This window comes from Populus alba, chromosome 14 (assembly GCF_005239225.2).
Source record: "Populus alba chromosome 14, ASM523922v2, whole genome shotgun sequence".
NCBI lineage: Eukaryota > Viridiplantae > Streptophyta > Magnoliopsida > Malpighiales > Salicaceae > Populus > Populus alba.
In genome coordinates, this window is record NC_133297.1 from 13805268 (window position 1) to 13825519 (window position 20252).

Below are 20252 nucleotides of genomic sequence, written 5' to 3' on the forward strand. Positions count from 1 at the left end.
AATAGTTGACTTTTCGGGACAAAAGATAAAAACAAACAATGAATTAAAAAAAATAAAATTATGCTTTTCATTTCAAGAATTAAAAAACAGAGACAGAAAGTAGAAAAGAATACATTATACATGAAACGATCCCTGAATTAATCAACATTCACAATGATGCCCTGAACCTGGGACGTAACGAACACACTTGTAACTCACACGCAACAAAACTCTGACAGCCCCTTGAATGACGAGGTCACAAATCTAACTGCCTGTTTTGTATTTCAGTAGCTTTATTTATTTAAGTGTTTTTATGTAAAAAAATAATATATAAAATATATAATTTTTTAAAAATTATTATCAAAATAACCTAAAAACATTTCAAAAGTTATTTTTAAACCCAAAATATTTAAATTTTTTTAAAATACATCTCAAACACTTCTAATAACTTATTTGAGATTATAATAGTGATTCTAGTTCAAAATGTTTTTTATTTAAAAATATATTAAAATAATATTATTTTAATTTTTTAAAAAATTATTTTTAATATTAATACATCAAAATAATATAAAAATATAAAATAATTATTTTTAATAAGTTTTTTTTTTTAAAAGAACATGAGATTTCCAAATGGACACCAGTAATTAAAGAGGTGAAGTTACATCAGAATACGGCAGAGGTCAGTTTTAATACCAACATAAATGCACATTAAAGAAAGAAACCTTGATCATAATGACCCCCAAACCCAAACAGCTACTTCCAGTCTTCTTCTCTCTGTACAAAACTCCTGAAGAAAATACCCACCGCAACCGCAAAACCTATCACTTGATCACACATGCTACAACCGTCTCACGACATGCAAACCACCACCAAGCGACCCACAGAGAGAGACTGTCCATGCCTGCAATAACTCTAATAAACAAAATCAAATGTACCAAACAACAAAAAACTAGAAATACCAGGGAAGCCACACCGTAGAAATCCTAGTCAATGCCACCGAAAAGTAAATGCATTGAATGGTTGCGATTTCAGTTCAACGGTAGACCCGCCTTTTAGACTCCCCCGTAATCTAGGAATTTTTTATACGGGACCCACACTTGATGGGAGCATAAATAAATAAAATAAAAGTAAAGGATCGTATTTATGTTAAAATATATTCTAGCCCTGATATAGATTAACATCTTTCGTATCACCCCCTGGGATTTCTCACGAGTCTCAATTTTGAAAACTCGAGAAATATTGCATAATTTTTTTTTTGGATTCCAAGACTGGAACATTTTTATAAAACAATCTCAAGTTATCATGTAACTTTTTGAAAACTCTAAAATTGATAATGAAAATGTTTAAATCAATGGGCCCAAAAGTGATATTTTCATAAAATACATGGGTCATAATATAATTTACGTTTTATTAAAATTATTATAATTTAAAAAAGAAAAGAAATACTAGCAGAAACTAGAAAATACAGACAAAGTTTGTTTGTTCATATAATAAACGCGAACAGGGAGCAGGTGAGTGTGTGTGAGAGAGAGACGTTTAAAATTCAACAAAGAAGTTTTAAGAACCAAAAACAGAAGAGGGGGGCATATCACATGGAAGAAGAGCTGCCTTCTCCGTGAAGCCCTCTCCTCTCACATTCTTATTATTTCTTCCTCTGATTAGGGTTTTCTCATTATTTCCATCTCTATTGTAATTTCCTTTCCTAGCTCCCCCACTCAACACTCTGCTCTCTTTCTCTCTCTCTCTTTCTTTTTTTATTCTGAATTCAGCTATTTGAGAAGGGAAGAAAAGGGAAAACTTTGGATTGAGGTGAATTCTGGGTTTTTTTTTTTTTTTTTTTGCCGTGATCTGATATTTTTTTTTCTGGGAGAAGAAAGAGGCTGAGAAATGGAGGAGAGTGTGATTTTTCAGTGGAGTGTGTTTAGATCTGTGCTTGCTATTCTTCAGTGGTGGGGTTTTAATGTCACTGTTATTATCATGAACAAATGGATCTTCCAGGTCCGTTTTCTCTGTTTTTCTTTTTCTATACATTTTTCAATGATTGATTAGCTTAATTTTCTCCTTAAATGTAATTTCTCTGATTTATCCAACTGGGTTAGCTCAATTTCGCGTTTTTAATTAGTTATTTAACGATTTTCCTTGATGGTAAGCTGAATTTAGTAATAATGCTATTTTTTTGTGGCTTAAATCTTAACGTTGATGTTTCTCTTCTCTGTTTTTTCCGCTTTTTAATCAATCCAATTGTAATTATATATGTTATTAGTGGAGGATTTTATTTTAATTTCTCTTATTATTAGTTTGGCTGGTGTATATTAATATATATGTATCTACATATATTCAGGTTTTTGTTTAATTTTGCTCTTCTCTCCAGATATTTCAGAAATTTAAATTATTTAATTCCCATATGCACAGCCACTATTGCAGATAATTAAATTATTAAAATTCCTGTCGTAGATCGATATGCATGTTTGACACATACAGTTCACTATGGGAGAAAACAGGATTAACCCTGTTGGAATCTTTGTAAATTGACAAACTGCCTTTCGTGTTGGTGGGTACAATTGAGTTGGCCATTGTTTTATTAGCTTCTCTGTCTTTTTAATATTATTTTCATACTTTTTTCAAGCCTGTTTGCCTTGGTGAGATTTGACTTCACTTTTTCATGATTGAATAAATGCGTTAACCTATATGGGGAACTGAAACAACAGATCCACTTTGTAAATATGGTTCATATCAGGGTTTTGGAAATCTATGCTAATCGATTGGAAAACCTGATTAGCTTCTTTCAGGCTTTCTTTAACTTGTGATCATATTTGTTGTGTAAAGGGGGTGGTTGATCTGTTTTTTTAGCAACTGTTTTTGTGAATTCAGTTTGAACATTTAGCTGATGTGACTATTATCAAATCTGATGAAGTTCTATATGGAAATGACTGAGCAAAATCCTTCTGTTTTTGTATTTGATGTATGGAGCATATTCGGAAGTATCAATGCTCCACATAGACCTGAATATCATGGGAGTTCCTGGAAACTTATCTCTCTTCATGTGTATTGATTCTAAATTTAGATGACTTTGCTGATAATCCTCGTCCTTGTAATTTCTCATGATAAGTCTTCTTTAAACATCCCTCTTATTCAAAGCCTACTGTTGTCATTCCTGTTTCAGTCAGTTTGATGGTTATTGGCAAGTTTTTTTTGCCTCGTAAAAATGTTACGTCAAATGTTTATCTTTTGGAACTGGAGTTTGCTTAATGTTTTTGGGTGTCATCAGAGATATTCTAATTTGAAATGGTTCCTTGTTGCAGAAATTGGATTTCAAGTTCCCGTTAACAGTATCTTGCGTTCACTTCATATGCTCATCCATTGGAGCATATGTGGTAATCAAGGTGCTGAAGATCAAACCCTTAATCATGGTCGAACCTGAAGATCGCTGGAGAAGGATATTTCCCATGTCGTTTGTGTTTTGCATCAACATAGTGCTGGGGAATGTGAGCTTACGTTTCATTCCAGTTTCATTTATGCAAACAATAAAGTCATTTACTCCTGCAACCACAGGTTGGGCTTGAAATCATTAACATTCACAAGTTACTTTCTATGTTTTCTGATCTTTAGTATTTTTTAGTTGCCATGCTATAATTTTGTCTTATCTTCGATAGCAGTTGTTTTGCAGTGGCTAGTTTGGAGAAAACATTTTGATTGGCGAATTTGGGCTTCTTTGATACCGATTGTTGGAGGAATACTCCTGACATCTGTTACTGAGCTTAGTTTTAATATGTTTGGATTTTGTGCTGCCTTATTTGGATGTTTGGCTACTTCAACAAAGACTATTCTCGCAGAATCTCTGCTGCATGGATATAAATTTGACAGGTATTGCATCTGTTCCTGTCAGCTCTTCCTCTTCTTCTGCTTCTTGTTTCATTGTTCTTTTCCAATCTGTCAAAATTGCAGTACTGCTAGTCTGTTACAACCTGTTCATTTCTTTATTAGGGATTGGATTGCAAAGACCAGCTATTTGTTTCTTTTCTTCTTCTTCTTCTTTGAACTCCCAGTCAAATACTTTCCATTTCATCCTCATTTAATTATTTGCTTATCCTCTGGGGATTATACATGTCTTGCCTTATTTTAAGTGTAAGCTCACCATTACAGTATTCATAGCAGTATGTCATCTGGTACTGGTACAATACTTTTGTTTGGAAATTGATTTAATTCAGCCATTTGCATGCATTTTACCTGAAATATTTTGCATGCTGTGTTTATTACAGGTGAAGTCACACAGACTTTTATACAAAATTTGCTGTAGTATATATACAAATTCTGACATGTATGATATTTGCAGATTTCAGGCAAGAAGTTCACCATATGAAATTTTATGCTTATTAAACAATCACTTAAAGATTGTTGGGAGGTTGAAATAGAAGCCTTCTCTTCTTATTATGCAAAAAGATTTTTTGAAAAAACATGCCCATTGGTCACTTTGCATCTCTACATCACATTTTTGCAAGGGATAAAACAGTTATGGGAATCAAAGCAGGTATCTTTTTAGATTGGCTGTGGGAGTTACAGGAAACATTTCCAGGATTTTGTTGATTCTCCTATGGTGTTTTGGTGGTAACAGTGATTTGTCTTTTGCCTGTCTTCTTTGTTTCAATCCATTCTTATCTAATAATGAATCAAAATTTAAGTCTGAAATCTTTTTGGAAAACATAGTCAATGCGTGGTTCTAATTGCATGTGAAATTGTTTGCGTGATTTATTACTGCAAGATCCAGTCTGATCTTTTCTTACAATTTCTCCCGTCTCTTCTTTAGCATAAACACTGTGTACTACATGGCACCTTTTGCAACCATGATCTTGGGATTACCAGCAATGTTGGTTGAAGGTAACGGGGTTATAAATTGGTTTCACACCCACGAGTCTGTCTGGCCCGCCATCATCATCATTTTCAGCTCTGGAGTGTTGGCCTTTTGTCTCAACTTCTCCATCTTTTACGTAATTCATTCCACAACTGCAGTAACATTTAATGTGGCTGGAAATCTTAAGGTGAGACCAAAATTTGCATCCCCTAACCTAATATGACTTGTCTCAGGATTTGAACCCGCAGACCTGCTTAGCAACTTTAATCTACACTTGAATTTATATGGCACCGTTTTCCACTTAGACTTAAGCTGGCTTTTGAACTTTTGGCTCTTCCATTGAGCTCACACTATTGCTATGGGAAGCATGGTATTGACATGGATGCACTATGCGTTTGTGTTACTGTGTACAGGTAGCAGTTGCTGTCTTGGTTTCTTGGCTGATATTCCACAACCCAATCTCTGCTATGAATGCTGTTGGATGTGCCATTACGCTTGTAGGATGTACGTTCTATGGGTATGTGAGGCACATGCTCTCCCAACAGTCCCCACCACCAGGAACTCCGCGAACACCCAGGACTCCAAGGAATAGGATGGAATTACTTCCCCTTGTAAATGATAAATTAGATGATAAGGTCTAATTGAGAAGTCGCTCTTCGAAGCTGGCATAGGGTTAATACGAGTTATAGGAGGGGTAAATTGGAAAGAACAAGGAGAACTTCACTTTGTTGCGTGTGCATCCATTACATCAGTCATAAGTTTTTACATTTGTTCTTTTTCCAGCTCAGAAATAGAAATACATTCAGTTCTTTGCCATTAATCTGGTATTTATTTATAGTTAAATCATCTCCAGACATACATTTTTGCCCGCTAATTTCATGGCTTGAGGGTGCTGGCTCTGCCAGGAATAAATAGCCTTATCTTGCAATAGCGCGCTTCTTACAAGCTCTGAAATGTTTCACAGTATTTCAGCTGCCATCTCGCACGGTCACGTGTAATGATAGCAGAGGACGAAAGCTGCATCACCTGTAATATGTTGCTCCTCAAAAAGCGTTGATTGCTGTCCTTGCAAGCTGCAATAGCCATAGATTTGTGTAGAGCACTAAAATGGCTACGTTTATACTTGAAGCTACGCATGTAACCCCAGTCCTCACGACCCACAACGTAAAAGCATTTCTGGTACTGACCGTTTAGGCCTAGACGAGCTATTGCAACATCGCGTGGTATCCATAATAATCTTATATTGCATAATTCCTCGTGGCTATCAAGTATAAGCGGTGGAGATTATCACAGCATTACAGTGATACATGAGAAGAACCGGTTGGTAATGAATTATTACATGAGATTGGGTGCTAACAGTACATCTTATCTGACTTAACTAGTGTTAATTTAACTAATTAAACGATATTATGCCAGGAGCCAGAAGTCCTTCTGCCTTTTAGTGGTGATGAGGTACCCGCTCATGCCTTCGGTCTGCTTCCTTACACCAATAGTCCAGCACTCTGCATTGTTGATGCACTGCTCAGCAAAATCTTCGATGTTGCTTGTCGCACAGAGGCTGCAAGAAACCCAACCAGCAAAATGTTAGAGGTAAAGATCCAATAGATTCAGAGATCAGAGGGTGAGGAATACACTGTTTTGAGATACCAAAGGTTACAGTCTTGGACCCACCAGCTAAAAAGTGTGGAGGGCCTTCTCTGACCCAGGACTAACACAGTCACCTCTAGCTTCTTCACCTGGTTCATCACCGTGGCTAATTTGGGTCCTTGAATCACCAGTGCCTCCACTTCCACCTGATAATTACCCCAGATCAAACATCTCTTTCTTGCCCAGGGAAAAGAAAAGATAAGAAAATAAGTGACATAAACAAAGACAGACAAAAAAAGATAAAAAGTGCCTGAAAAATTCACCCCCACATCCCTCTTTGCATTTCTGGAAAGTAAAAGTAAAAGATGAAAAGACAACCCAAGCTGGTAAAAATTGTTCCCTTCTCCCTCCAAAAAAGAGAAATGAAGAGCAATGCGAGGCTGAAAAGGGAATATCATATAGAAAAAAACAAGAGAGAGAAAAAATACTAAACCAAGGGAAAATTATCGACATTCCCTCTCACAGAAAGCATTCAAAGAAAACGAGAGGGGGGGATGTACTAGGCAGGATCTATCAAACACAACTAGAGGATCTCTCTTACGAGTTACAACATGGGATCTACCACTCATGCAGACGAAACGCGCCCGAAAGAGAAACAAAACAAAAATGAGACAACATTTTTGATGCAGCGGAGAGCTCAAGACCAATTTTTAGACTCGAGAAATGATAGAGAAAGAGAGCAAAAAATAGCATTTCTTGAACATAAACACAACATACCTCAGGTCGGCTAGCCTTGCAAAGTGACCCAAGAGAACTAGCAAGATAAGGTGTAGAAGAATCAGTACCAGAACCGGATGTCCTTCCACTGCTGCCTTTGTGGCTGGGAGGGATAATGTGAAGCAAAGTGAGCAAATCACCCTTGTTAGCCAAATGAGTCAATGCCCACATCATTGCATGCTTAGAATGTGAAGTGTGATCCACCACTACCATCACTCTTTTACTCGTAGCCAACCCAGCATTGTCATTACCATACATGTAAAGCCCTTCCATTTGCTTCGAACTTCTCTCGCAGTTATAGGCACCTTCAACAGTGCTACACTTACTGTTGCTAGTGCTCCACCTCCAAGATGTTGACCTCCCCCTTATCTGCCTTAGGAACGCACCTGAACTTGGCATTCTTTTTTTTTCCGCGACCTTATAAAGAGAAATAAACTTAAACAAATAGTAGTGGTACAGTAGTAGAAATCAGCAGGAATAGCAATGCTATTATAATTTATAATAGCATAGGCTCTAGAAGGGAAACAAGAAAGAGACAGGCAAGGAAGAAAATTGATTGGAGTGCAAACGCAATTAGAGACTGTGGAGTTGGATTAAATAAAAGCAAAAGAACACAAAAAATGGTGGTGAGAAGGGATAAAAAAGAAGATGAAAAAGAGTGACGGATGGGAGTTGAAGCTAAGAAGCTCTCGTGCGATGGTGATGATGTAAAACCATGGTTTTAACTTTTTACAGGTTAAAGTCATGAGAATCACTGACAACACCTGTGAATAAGAGAGATAGTAAAGAATTGTTTGTCAGGATTTTGATGATGGCAGAGGATTCTTTGTTCAATATCAGTGTTTTTTTTGTTTTAATATAATTCTTTATTTATAAGTGTGGTTGTGACTGTGGTTGTTTTTTGAATAATTTTTATTATTAAAATATATTTTAATAATATTTTTTTATTTTTTTAAAATTATTTTTAATATTAACATATTAAAATAATTTAAAAACATATTAATTTATTTTTTTTCTCTCTTTTTTTTTTTCTTTGAATTTAAAAGATCACACCTAAGAATTCCGGTTTTTACCAAAATGTTTTCCATTAAAAAAAAAAAAAACATGCTAATTTTCAATAGAATTTCTTCAATATCTCATGCATCTATATCAGATTCTGTTGCACTTTTTTTTCTTTTCAGATCGCCTTCCCATGACCCCTTCAATATGATAATATGAAACCCATATCATATGGCGATTCAAATTTTTCACCCCATGGGAGCACATGATGTAGAGGAATAGCCTAGACTGGTCTTGTAGTCTCTCCAAGTTGTAGAGCCATCTGTGCACACCATCTACTTCCGGTGACACCCATAATGCAAATTTCCAACTTTATCCACACGTGAACGACCTAAATAGTCCAAGCCTTTCAAATTGCCTGTTACCAATTTTCTAGTAATGAGCCTCGGCTACAAACAGCAGATTTCTTCTGGCATGTTCCGAGAATTGTGAATACAGAGGAGGTGTGATCTTTCGCGTCACCATGTGAAGATCAATGATCGATGATTAGATCTCTGATTGACAGACTTGTGGATAGATGACGAGCAGCGCTCTCAACCCTTATCAGCGCCATGATCGTGAGAAAAACATGAGAAGCACAGCTATGTGTTTTTCAGGATTTTGTAACGTAAGTCTGAATTTCTTCTTGAAAAATGAAACAGTTTGTTAAAAATTTCAAGAGAATAACTTAGATTGAAAAAATATTTAAAAAATAAGACAAAAAAATATCAATTGTATTTTTTAAAAATAATACATTCTTAAACACAATTGTATTAACTTATATTAATTAATTAATATATTATAGTTTTTAATGAGTTAAGCAATGCTAAACAAATGCTTAGGTTTCGATTGGAAATACAGCCAACCACGCAGTCGGTTGCCTTCCCAAGCAGATTCCTAATAAGGGATTTGTTTTTAAGCATGCATGTGGGGGATCTTGTGATGTCAAAGAATTGTTTTGTCATTATTCAATTAATGTTTAATTTGATAAAACAAAATTTAATTTTATTAATTTAAAAGAATTAAAGTTTCAAGGTCTGGATTTGAAGCTTATACAAATATTAAGTTCTTCTTTTTGTTAAATTACACTAATACACTGTTAATTTGCTGCATTCTTTCTCATAAAAAAATAATTGCTACATCAATTCTTTCTCAGGGATAGGTACCTGGTACCACAACCCAGAGCACCTCTAGTGGTAGAACCAAAACAAGAGGGGAAAAAACTTTTTTGTTTTTTGTTTTTTGTTTTTCATCCTTTATCTCACAGTTCTAAAGTGATAACCAAATGGAGAACTAAAATGAATCTTATATCAAATAAAATTCATTCCTATGTATATATAAAAAACTAAAAGTTAAAATAGATTATTTAAAGATTTATTTTCTCGTCAATTGAAATACTTTTTAATATTTTTTAAAAAGTATTAATATTAAATATGTTAAAATATAAATAAGTTATTAAAATGATTTTTTTTCATCGAAATGGCTATAAAAAAAATTATATTTATACTGTTAAAAAAGATATATCAATAATTTGTTTCTTCTAGCTGAATTTTTTCTACTTGAGATGATCTGATAACATTTCAAGTGCAATTTATGGCAGTGAACCGGCAGCTCGATCCAAGTTGAGACTTGAGAGTGGGAAGGGCAGCATGGTAAATAACCCCACTGTCAAATTTCATGGTTGCCACTAGCGACCAGAAAGTGATGGTTGCTTTCCTCTCCTTCTCGCTAGAACGTCAGTGTGGTCAGAGAAGCCATTGATCAATTAATCCAGACCAGAAGACAGCCTATAATGAGATGTATCCCTCTCTCTCTCTCTCTCTCTCTCTCTAGATAAAAAATAAAATGAATTATCAGTGAATAAATTTTGCAAACGCCAAGAATTAAAGGATAGTGTCAGGGTTTGGGGCCTCCGTGAACCGCGCCTTTTCTGGTTTAACTGTGTCAGTAAGATCTGACTTCCAAACTATTGCTCCCGGGCAACTCGCTGATTTTTTCCTCCTTTTATGAAATTAAAAAAACACTAATAGGAAGTTTGTTTTTATGTTTTTAAAAGATTAAAAGAAATATATTTGCATTGTTGATTGTAACGACGAAATGATATTCTTGTCATTCACGGTAACACAAATGGCTTTTGGAGTTATAACAATATTTTTGTTGTGTGGTGAACACTAAAATAACTAATATGTTATCGAAATAAAAGAAAAATAATATGACCAAGCGGTTGCGCGTGGGTTCTCCAATGGTTTTTAGATGGCATAAAACGGTTCAAAAGGTGCTCCGCACTGGTCTTTCTCCTCCGCAGGGTTAAGCCTGCTCCTCAATAAATGGTTTTGGGAAACAAAGTTCTTCTGCTCCTCTCTTTCCTTCAGAACCTAAACCACGGTGTCATGCGGGACACCAGTACAGTAACTTCTATCGTCCTTTCTACACCCCTTTTCTAATTGATTTAGTACTAGTTTTCCAATTTTATATACTTTATAAATACTCTGGTAATAAAAGCCAAAAGGGAACGAAGCCCAAACAAGAAAAAATAAAATAAAAAAATACAACCAATAATAACGGGTATTGTATTTTCACCTCAATTACATCCCGGTGTGTGTATATACACACATTAGATAGTTTGTATATTTTTTAGTAGAAAAATAATAATTATAGAGATTTATTTGATATAAATCGTTTGACTTAGCGAGTTTAAATGCAATCCGGGTGATTAGTAAAAATATAACTTAATTTATAAAAATTTAAGATAATATTTTTTTAAAAATATTGATACATCAACATATCAGATTGATTTGGGTCATCCTATTAAATCTATGATCTGGGTTATAAGATTATAACAACCTCATATAAAAAAAATTAAAACAAATTATAATGTCAATTCTTAATTAAATTAATTTTGAAAGATAAAATTAAAAAATCAATTAAAAAAAAAACTTGGATCAATCCTAAGTTAACAATAAAATGTTGGTGGATGAAAAAAAAAAGATAAACTTTTTTAAAAAAAAAAAAAAGCAAGTTTAGGTGAACTTTATACACTTATATTAATCTTTTAAATTTATAACCTATTAAATTGTAGATTTATGTTAAACTAAAAAACTCAGCACTCGTCAAAGTAAATATAGGAGCATGAAATCTAAAAATTTAATTTAATTAAAAAACAAGATTTATTTTTAAAAGGTTAAATTTAATAAAGATGAGAAAAAAAACTTAAAACAAAAAAAATAACTTAAGACAACCCTTATTTTAGAAATAAAGATAAATCCTCATAAAAAAAAAAAAAAACTGTAAAACAGAAAGGGTGTATTCGACTATTTTTTGGCCACAAAAAGGCTTATATTGGAAAGAAAAAATCAATGAAAAGAGATGTTATTTGAACACGTGGGGAAAAGTACATTGGAATAAGTAAAGGTTTTCTAGTGTTGTGATTAACGAGTGTTTTGAAATTGAGAACGAATTTATTAAAATTTATGATTTTTTAAAGTATTTTAAGATGAAAATAAATTTTAAATTAAGATTTTGGTTAAAATTTTGGATTTTTATCTTCCAATCATAAAAAATAAAGTTGGGAATTGAAATAAAAATATTAAAAAATAGGGATCACATATAAAAAAAAACTTTGAGAAACAAAATTGAGAATTTCCACGTGCAAATGAAAAATAAAAAAGCAATGTTTTTTATTTATATTAATTTTAATCCTTTTTTTAATTTTTTTTTTAACAATAACCTAATTTTTTTTTTTATATAAAATCAATCTTTCATTTAATATCAAAATATTCTCAGATATCTCATATACGCAAAAACCTACGAAGAAAAATTACCTATAAATAATATGAAATACATGTATGAACTGTAATTACACTGTTTTTTTTTTTAAATATAATTTATAATTATAATATATACGTAAATCCTATTTTAATTAAAAAACGTAACCACACCGCACGAGGGTCATTTTCGCCCTCTTAAAAATAAATTGTCTTATTTTATTTTTCACAGACCACAAATCCAGCCAAAATGTTTTCGAAAATGAAGTCCCTTGTTCAAATACGAGATAAAAAAGAATCAGTATTAGCTTTAAATCAAGATGGAATCGTGCAACCATATCAAGGCGACAAATTAGATCTCGCCCCCAGGTCTCATTGGCATGACGCGTGGCAAATCCTGGGCCATGCCATCGATACAAATAAAATCAGCTGCCACTCTATTTGTTCCTGTGATTCCCGAATATCATAAGAAGCTTCGCCTCCTTAACATGATGTCCTCAATTCTCGTAGCAGCTGCGATGAGTTAATAGCTATATCAGAGTTAGTGACGAGGTAAAAACTGTACACTGTGTTTGTCCTTGGCAACAAGGTTATATAGTTTCATCTGTGCCGTCCATTGACTGTGACAAGATCTTCGGGTAGATGTTAGACCGACCCAGCAATGAAATTTCTTCTGGAGACAACATTAGTGAACCACCGCTCAAGTAGTTTCGAGAAGCTCGTGTCCTATATGATAAGTTGTAATTAATTTAACTCGAGGTGATGTGGAATAAAGATTACTAGCATTAAAAAGGTTGGGTAATTCTAGCATCACAATTATGTACCTCCGTCCTTTTAACTTGTCGATGCTTGCCGATAATCGAGAAGCTTCTGATCTGGCAATGTGGCCCAGAGAAGATAGATATTCATAGAACGCTTCACCTTTCATTGTCATGTATGATCGGGAAGGGACCAGTGACTGAATTATATCAAAAAGACAAGACTTCATTTCACTGTTTGCAGAATACCAAAGTTAACGAGTTAAGAGAGAGAGCGTTGCAGTTAATATAGAGATTAGTTCACAAAGCAAGGGAAAAATGCATGCAATTGGCAGTTACAAAGCATGAGATTCCCTGAGGATTTTTTTTGTACAAAGGAATAATTTAATATCGAGGGACGGGGAATTTGTAAACGAGCTGATAAGATATGCTCTCAGACGACGGAAGGGAAAAATAAAATAAAGGAATAATCCTCATGAAATCAATACATAAACAGACATAAATATGCACTGCTTGATTATACATTTGATAGTAGCCTATATGCCATTATTTCGTATGTTATACAGGCATCTAGTCCCACCTAGCTTTGCTTCGTCTCTTCACACATACCGTTTTAATTTAGAAATTAAAAAGGATATGGCAATAGCACGAATTCTTTGCAGCATGCATGCAGTACCAAGAGAGTTTTAAGATTCATTGCACGGCAGTGACTTAATATTAAATTGTGAGGTTTGATCTGTAATTCAACTACGTGGAAATATTCGAGTTGGTCTACAAATCATGTGTGTGACGGTATGAGCATGAGTAGAACAGATTTGAGCTCCGTACCTATTTGATGACGTCCCCCTTTCTGGTTGGTTCATCTCAGTACTCAACCTAGAGTGTGAACTCTTGCTTCTCAAATTCTGTCTAACCAAGTTATCAACTTCCATCATACTAGCGGTAGACAGCATCTCCCTGGTGAAATCTACCTTGGAATCCAAACCCATTTTTAACCCTAAATTAGCAATTTCTTTGGCACAAAAGCAAAATCCTTGCTGCGTTATTGCTGATGACATTTGCAAATTCTCATCAGACCAGCTGGATACATCCATGACCTCAGAATGGACCACTGATGATTCCAAGGAATCCTGCAACAAAAATAAAAATGCACCATCATGAACTAACTAGCTGAGGATAATACAAAAGGAAAGGGTTTTAATTGTTAATGCATACTTACCAAAGTCTGGTGCTTCGAAAGCAACAGTTCAGCTTCTGAAATCAGATTGCTCATTCCATAAGCAAGGTTCATCATCCCAGTAGCATCTATGACTTCTGAGGTGACAAAATGTCTTAGATCTGGGTGACGATTGCAAAGTTTTCTCCATGATTCACGCACTAAATCAGTCATCATACAGGATCGAAATTTCTCCACTGGCTTGGATTTCTTATTGAAATCCATGCAGCTATACTTATCCATCTCTTGATATTCTTTTGTTAAAGCTTCCACATGTTCATTTCGAGAATCTTCTACCACTTCAGGAGATAATTCTGCAATTACATCACAAGTACTTCCCAACATATCAGGCACATATCTGTCAATATTGTCGGTTTCAACAGGCAACAGGTTTTGCCTGGACTCATTGATCATTGAAACTTCTTCCAAAGCATCACCCACTCCAGTGCAGGACACCATACTAAATAACACCTCTGTTCCATTATTAATTTCAGTTTCAGGAGCAAATGTTGATTCTGGCACGCATGATGCATCAACAGACATGCATGTCTCTTTTACATGTAAATTAATTCCTATATCTGGATATTTACTACGATTTTCATGTAGTTTCTCCGCTCCAAAACAAAGTTGCATGTCAGTTGATGGTTGCATGCTTAAACAATTAGAGGGAAATCCACCATCAGCTTCAAGGATTAATTCATAGTTAGTATCCCTGTCTGTAGTTAAGGTAACTCTGTCACTGACCATCTCATCTTCAGAATCAGAAGGCATTACTACATCGAGCTTCCTTCTATATTTTCTTGGAGTCAATGACACCGGGGTTCCAGGGGAATTGAAAACATCACATACTGAATCATGTGGGATTTTGAAGTGATTGCAATCGTTATCAAAGCAATTTTGGCTTAACATTGCTTCCTTCTTGGTCTTTGCACCACTGTCTTTGCCATAATTATGAATCTTTATGTTATTCTGCAGTTCTTTATCCTCAAAATCTTCTTTTATGACCTCCAACGAGGCAGAATTTTCTACCATCATAGACAATGAAGTTGTAATCTCCTTTTCAACTAGCTCAGATAACTGACAAGGGAAATCCCATGGCATCATCTTTGGCAAAACTTGATGCCCAGCCTCAGGATCAAACATCAGAGGACCAAACAATCTTTGTGTTTCTCTACTTGGAGACAGTTTTCTAATTTGTCTGCCCTGAAACCAGAATTGAAGATGCATAATGGTTTTTCGGATATCTCCTTGACAATATTCAACCACTTGCTTTAGTAGATGAGCTTGAATGTTGACCTTCTCAGCAGAACAAACCTATGAGTAAATAAAAACACCAATTTAAGCTGGATACAAAATCAAAACCATGAGAAAGCACATAACAAGAAGCACATACCATATCTGCAAGCCAAAGAAGCTCCTTCTCTGATGGCAACACAAAACAAACTTCTAGCCTGTCCAAATTGGCAGGAAGATCAGGGTTTTCACCTGGTAACCACCACAATCACAGATTAGCGATGATAAAAAAGAAACCACCAGAACAAACATGTCAAGCAACAGGAAACAATTTTAACCAGCAAGCCTCTTACAATTGCTGGTCAGTATCACAGGCCCTTTTGCCTTTTCAGCTATTTGTTGTATTGCAGCGACAAAGCCACGGTCTTCAGTAAAAGCAAGATCCACATCTTCAAAAAGAATCAAGTGTTTAAGTTTCCCTTGACCACAGACAATTGTACTGTCGTTGGAATCAAACTTAACAGTGGCCTCAGTGGCTCTAGGAGAATTATCCTCATCTGATATTGGTACCACCTCAACCATTTTTCTGTAGAAATCTTGTGTCAATTTACTGTCAGGAAGGGCTGAGGAAAATTTTGTAATGTTGTTGCTCTGTGGTTCCACATGAGTTTTCTGCGACCTGGAAGTAATACACTTTATTGTAGAATAGAGGATTATATTCCCAAAGGTTTTTAACTGTCACATAATGTTGGAAAACAAATTAAAGGAACTCTGTGCATTGCTGCTAAATATCGACAAACCAATGAAGGAAATGGGATTCTAGTGCCTCTCCATATCTTTGTTTCACCAAAGCTCCATTTCGATAATCTGATGCATTGACCTGAGGGTGATGATATGGCAAAACATTTAGTTCTCTTTACAGACTACTGCATCTTTAGCGTGACATCTAAGAAAGCCCCCAAAACTGTAAAACAAGTTTGAAAATTAGTATTTAAGCAGCAGCACCTCCAGAACTTTGAATCCTTCTTCTTTTGCACAAGCATAGATAGCAGCAGACTTCCCGCTCTGCAACAAAAGAGCATATGTCTAACTGCTGGGAGTCTGGGATGGAAGTAAAATTTGCACTAAATTAACACTGAAACACACTGCATTTATGGACAGTCTTTGACAACACAGTTCATTATTTAGTATTGGAAAGAAACTCTCTACATTAAATATTCTAAACAGTCCTCTAAACTAAAGTATGAACAAGAATAGTCCATATCCAAATTGTAAAACATAAAACAAAAGATTTCATAACATGAACAGAATTATCAGAATGATTCCACAGAACATGCTGAAATCTTTCCCTGACCTGAAGCAAACTAAGAAAAATGATTCAGAGAAAAACATAAGGGGCTAACTATTAATTGTATAGCATGCTGACAAAAGCAGTGGCCAGAAGTGTCCTAGAAACCTTCCATTTTTTGGAGAACAGACAAAATAAAACAGAAAAAAATTTAATCGCTTCCTTTATGAGTTGCAAACAAGACGAACTTTCATTTGGAATTCCCCAGCTAATTGTTTTCCACAGGCAACCCAAAAGAACAAGCATTAGGAATGCATGAAGCATTAAGACGGAATAGATTCATACCCCAGTTGGTCCAGTGATCAAAAGAACATTCTTAAGGCTGGCCCCTTCATTATTGTTTTCTGAATCAGATTCACTTTGGACACAGTTATAATCAGCATCTTGTCTATCACATACATCACCACTGTAGGTATCTGCACGGACTTGATGGCCCCTTTGTTGCCAAGAATGAAGCCAGTTGCTCAAAAGTTTCACTGATTCATCATTTCCACAAACCTGCAGGAATTTTTGGGAGAAACTATTACAGTAAGAAAACAGTTTACACATAACAAAGACTGTTAATATGATAAAAGAAGTAGATTCCAAAAGTCTGACCTCAGTGGCCTTCTTTGGCTGGTACTTATCTGTCCATAATCTATTCTCAAGCTGTTTAGTGCAACTAATGTACAATGGGACAGTCCTGCAGTATCAGCAATGCAATAAAAAGAACGTTACCTACACACACTAACAATCTGAGATTGGTCAGGTAAAAGCAGCAGCAAAACTATCATTCATGTACCAAGTTCAAAACTACTTTATGATAAGACAACCAATACACTTGGGCTAAGCCATGTCAACAGCAAGTTGAAGCTATTAGATTATTGTTGCTAGATTCAAAAACCAGCTTGACCACCACGTCAAGCAGTTTAAACCCTGAACATTGATGATAATGGGAAATTATATCATATAAGAAAGTAGAAGTGGAATATTTGCTTTCATATTCACTGTTAGATAATGCTAAATAGGTTCGGGTACTTGGTAGTTGGTATTTTGCATATAATGTAGCTTGCTTATGGCTATTGCAATTCACACAATCAGACTTCCATTTCTAGCTAGCATTTGTATAATTCTTTCCATTCATTAAGGACCTTTCCACTGCTCCTTTCAGCCATCAAAATCTGAATCAATGAGCAACAGGAGTGGTAATACATATGATACAGATGAGAGAATTGATCCCTTGAAGCCACAACCGCATGCATCAGCATCAACAAGACGTTACTCTACAACTCAAGGACTGCATTTATAAAAGCAGCGTGCACTAAACAAACTGTGGCAACAGTTACAGAAGTCATCAATTCACATGCAAACAACATATGGCTACGGGAGTAAAACAAGTAGGATTTCCAATGATGATCCAAACCTTTCTTGAAGAAGATCACTTTGCTGTTTAGCATCTGATTTTCTAGCAGAAGAAGAAATGATATGAACTTCAACAGCCTCACAGTCCTGCAAGTAACACATTTATAATCTCAAAAATAGGAATGTCAGATGCGGAGTTGCTTAACAATCTGAATAACGGTGAGAACATTTTTTTCCCAAATGGAACTAAAAAATGGGTGGGGGTGAAGATACAAGATAGTTAACAGGTGTTGCTATACATACAGTTTCTGTATCCTCTGCAAGCTGACAGCATCCCACCTGCACATCAGATGATCTGGAAGAGACTATTGCTGGAGCTTCACACACAAATTCTTGTTGACAAAGGCATAGATCCAAAGATGCATTATCTCGAGGAAGTGATGTACCAGGAGGATGTGATGAGCTGGGGAAATCATTTATGTCTAATAATCCAATGAAGCCTTCAAAGTTTGATGAGAAGGAGCTTTCTAGGCTAAAACTGCTATCGATAAATGGTTTCTCACAAACTATCCAATCACTCCAATCAAGAGGCCTTGCATCATCCTACACAATAATCTTCAAGATCAGTTGATGTGAGTTTAAAGTAAAAACAAATGCTAGCTTTTAACACCATTGATGGAACAGGAGTGATTTGAAAACTGATTTCAATGTCCAGTCATTCACACAAGGTAAGAACTAGGTACGTTGCATGAGGTGACTTTGAAAAAATTAAAATTTTACGTTTTTCTTTTTGGTGATTTATAGATGTCCATGGACAAATATAAACTATTGCAAACCCTGCCAAACTTTGATACACGCATGCTATAGCTCCCAATGCATTTTTTGTTTTCATACTTGTCCCGTAGAATTAAAATTCAAGCCATGGTTCTACCCTGCAACTGCAATGTTGCATAGCCAAAAGATGATTTGTACCTGACCCCTTTCAAAGACATGAATAGGACCAATATTGATGCCTTTAGCTTTTCTCTGGGCTAAGTGATGATTACGTTCCACTGCATTTGTCTCGTCACATCTCTTACTCACTTTCCATGATGAGAAAAAGGGATGAATTTGCCTTCCAGCAAACATTCGTGAATTTTCCTGATAAAACACAAAATAGAAATTGATTGTGTTATGCACCAATTCACTTCAGAAGGTATTGGAAAGAGCTAACTTATTGCTTTTAGTTTAGGAATTTCCAACTCCCACACTAAAGTCTGATGTCAATTAAAATTCCATAAGCAGCATGGAGTTTCACCAGTTAACAGTTTCTAAGACCATAGAGAGAACAAGCACAAAGAGCAAAAATTTTTTCTAGAAGTCATGGTATCAAAATAACTAACCTCAGCTGCCATCTTGGCCTCTAACCTCAAATTAGGGATTGGTGGTGATGCACCCTGGTTCTCTACCAGGTTAGAGATGTCTTTCCCATTACCTGTGCCATTCATTTTAGGCGTACCATTCATAGGTGACTTCTCCTTTGACTGTTCAATAAAACAAATAAATAAAGCAAATTAATTGGCAGCAAACTAAGCTGAAATCTTAACCACACTAAACCAGTCAAATCGCCAAAAAATGAACCAATTCATGCTTGCACATTGATAATTTTACTTTTACCTTTTTAGGAGTTCTACTTTGTGGTGTTGCCTTTCCAACCCGTGTTCGTTTCTTCTGACTCCCACAGCACTCCTCACATTCACCTTCGCCTTTCCCATCATCGACATTACATTCTTTCTCGCGTTTCTGATAACAGTTGGATTCCGTTCCCGGTGACTTGTGCTGTAACAACATAGACTGTTTGGTAAAAGCACTCGGTGTAAAAAACAACAAAATTATAGAAAAAAACTAATCTAAATTCACAAATTAGAATAATTCTCACACTAACCAGCCGAATTAACAAGAATTGAAGCAATGTCTGCCGTACCTAAATTACAGCCGATTTTAATCTTACCTTTTTAGGAGTTCTGGTTAGTGGAGTTGTCTTTCCCTTTTGCATTCTCTTCTTCTTATTTTGACTCCCACGATACTCCTCGCCATTGCAGTTTTCATCGATATTTTTTTCACTGTTCAATTCGATTTCCGGTGATTTGTGAGGGAACAGCGTGGACTGTACCAGTCTCCGGCGAACACTCCTCTGTTCTGGCTGCGGAATCTCTTCAGCTGCGGGCGCCACCGCCACCGGTCCTTCGTCATCGGCTGATATATCCATGTTAAAATAGGTTGATTTAGTGAGTCGATTTTAGGATTTCGACAAATTTAGGGGGGGGTTTTCAGGATTTGGGGATTTTGTTAACAGAGAAGAAAAGAAAGAAAAAAAAATAGA

At 35.4% G+C, this 20252-nt stretch overlaps 3 protein-coding genes across 5 annotated transcripts; 1 reads left to right on the forward strand and 2 right to left on the reverse strand.

Moving 5' to 3' along the window:
* Window positions 1-1459: 1459 nt before the first annotated feature.
* LOC118041030 (UDP-galactose transporter 1) lies at window positions 1460-5648 on the forward strand. The gene is made up of 5 exons (XM_035048130.2): window positions 1460-1977; window positions 3282-3531; window positions 3636-3843; window positions 4784-5015; window positions 5242-5648. Exons 1-5 carry the CDS (start codon window positions 1867-1869, stop codon window positions 5467-5469), a joined length of 1029 nt encoding a protein of 342 aa, XP_034904021.1. The 5' UTR covers window positions 1460-1866; the 3' UTR covers window positions 5470-5648.
* Window positions 5649-5871: 223 nt separating this feature from the next.
* LOC118041020 (uncharacterized) lies at window positions 5872-7607 on the reverse strand. Its single transcript, XM_035048117.2, has 3 exons — window positions 7193-7607; window positions 6500-6621; window positions 5872-6386 (listed from the first exon to the last, which is right to left on the reverse strand). Exons 1-3 carry the CDS (start codon window positions 7589-7591, stop codon window positions 6236-6238), a joined length of 672 nt encoding a protein of 223 aa, XP_034904008.1. The 5' UTR covers window positions 7592-7607; the 3' UTR covers window positions 5872-6235.
* A 4564-nt stretch (window positions 7608-12171) lies between these two features.
* On the reverse strand, window positions 12172-20252 carry LOC118041008 (uncharacterized). Of its 3 annotated transcripts, none has more exons than XM_035048103.2 (16): window positions 19881-20251; window positions 19547-19708; window positions 19273-19413; window positions 18863-19030; window positions 18194-18493; window positions 17952-18037; window positions 17147-17231; window positions 16835-17047; window positions 16207-16266; window positions 16002-16081; window positions 15555-15880; window positions 15362-15453; window positions 13972-15282; window positions 13581-13882; window positions 12819-12986; window positions 12172-12720 (listed from the first exon to the last, which is right to left on the reverse strand). In XM_035048103.2, exons 1-16 carry the CDS (start codon window positions 20136-20138, stop codon window positions 12585-12587), a joined length of 3888 nt encoding a protein of 1295 aa, XP_034903994.1. In that variant the 5' UTR covers window positions 20139-20251; the 3' UTR covers window positions 12172-12584. The 3 variants fall into 3 exon arrangements, 2 of the variants coding, with proteins under 2 accessions (XP_034903994.1, XP_073260739.1); XM_073404638.1 differs by having other exon boundaries at window positions 19547-19723; XR_012167926.1 differs by having other exon boundaries at window positions 12581-12720; window positions 12819-12952; window positions 19547-19723; window positions 19881-20252.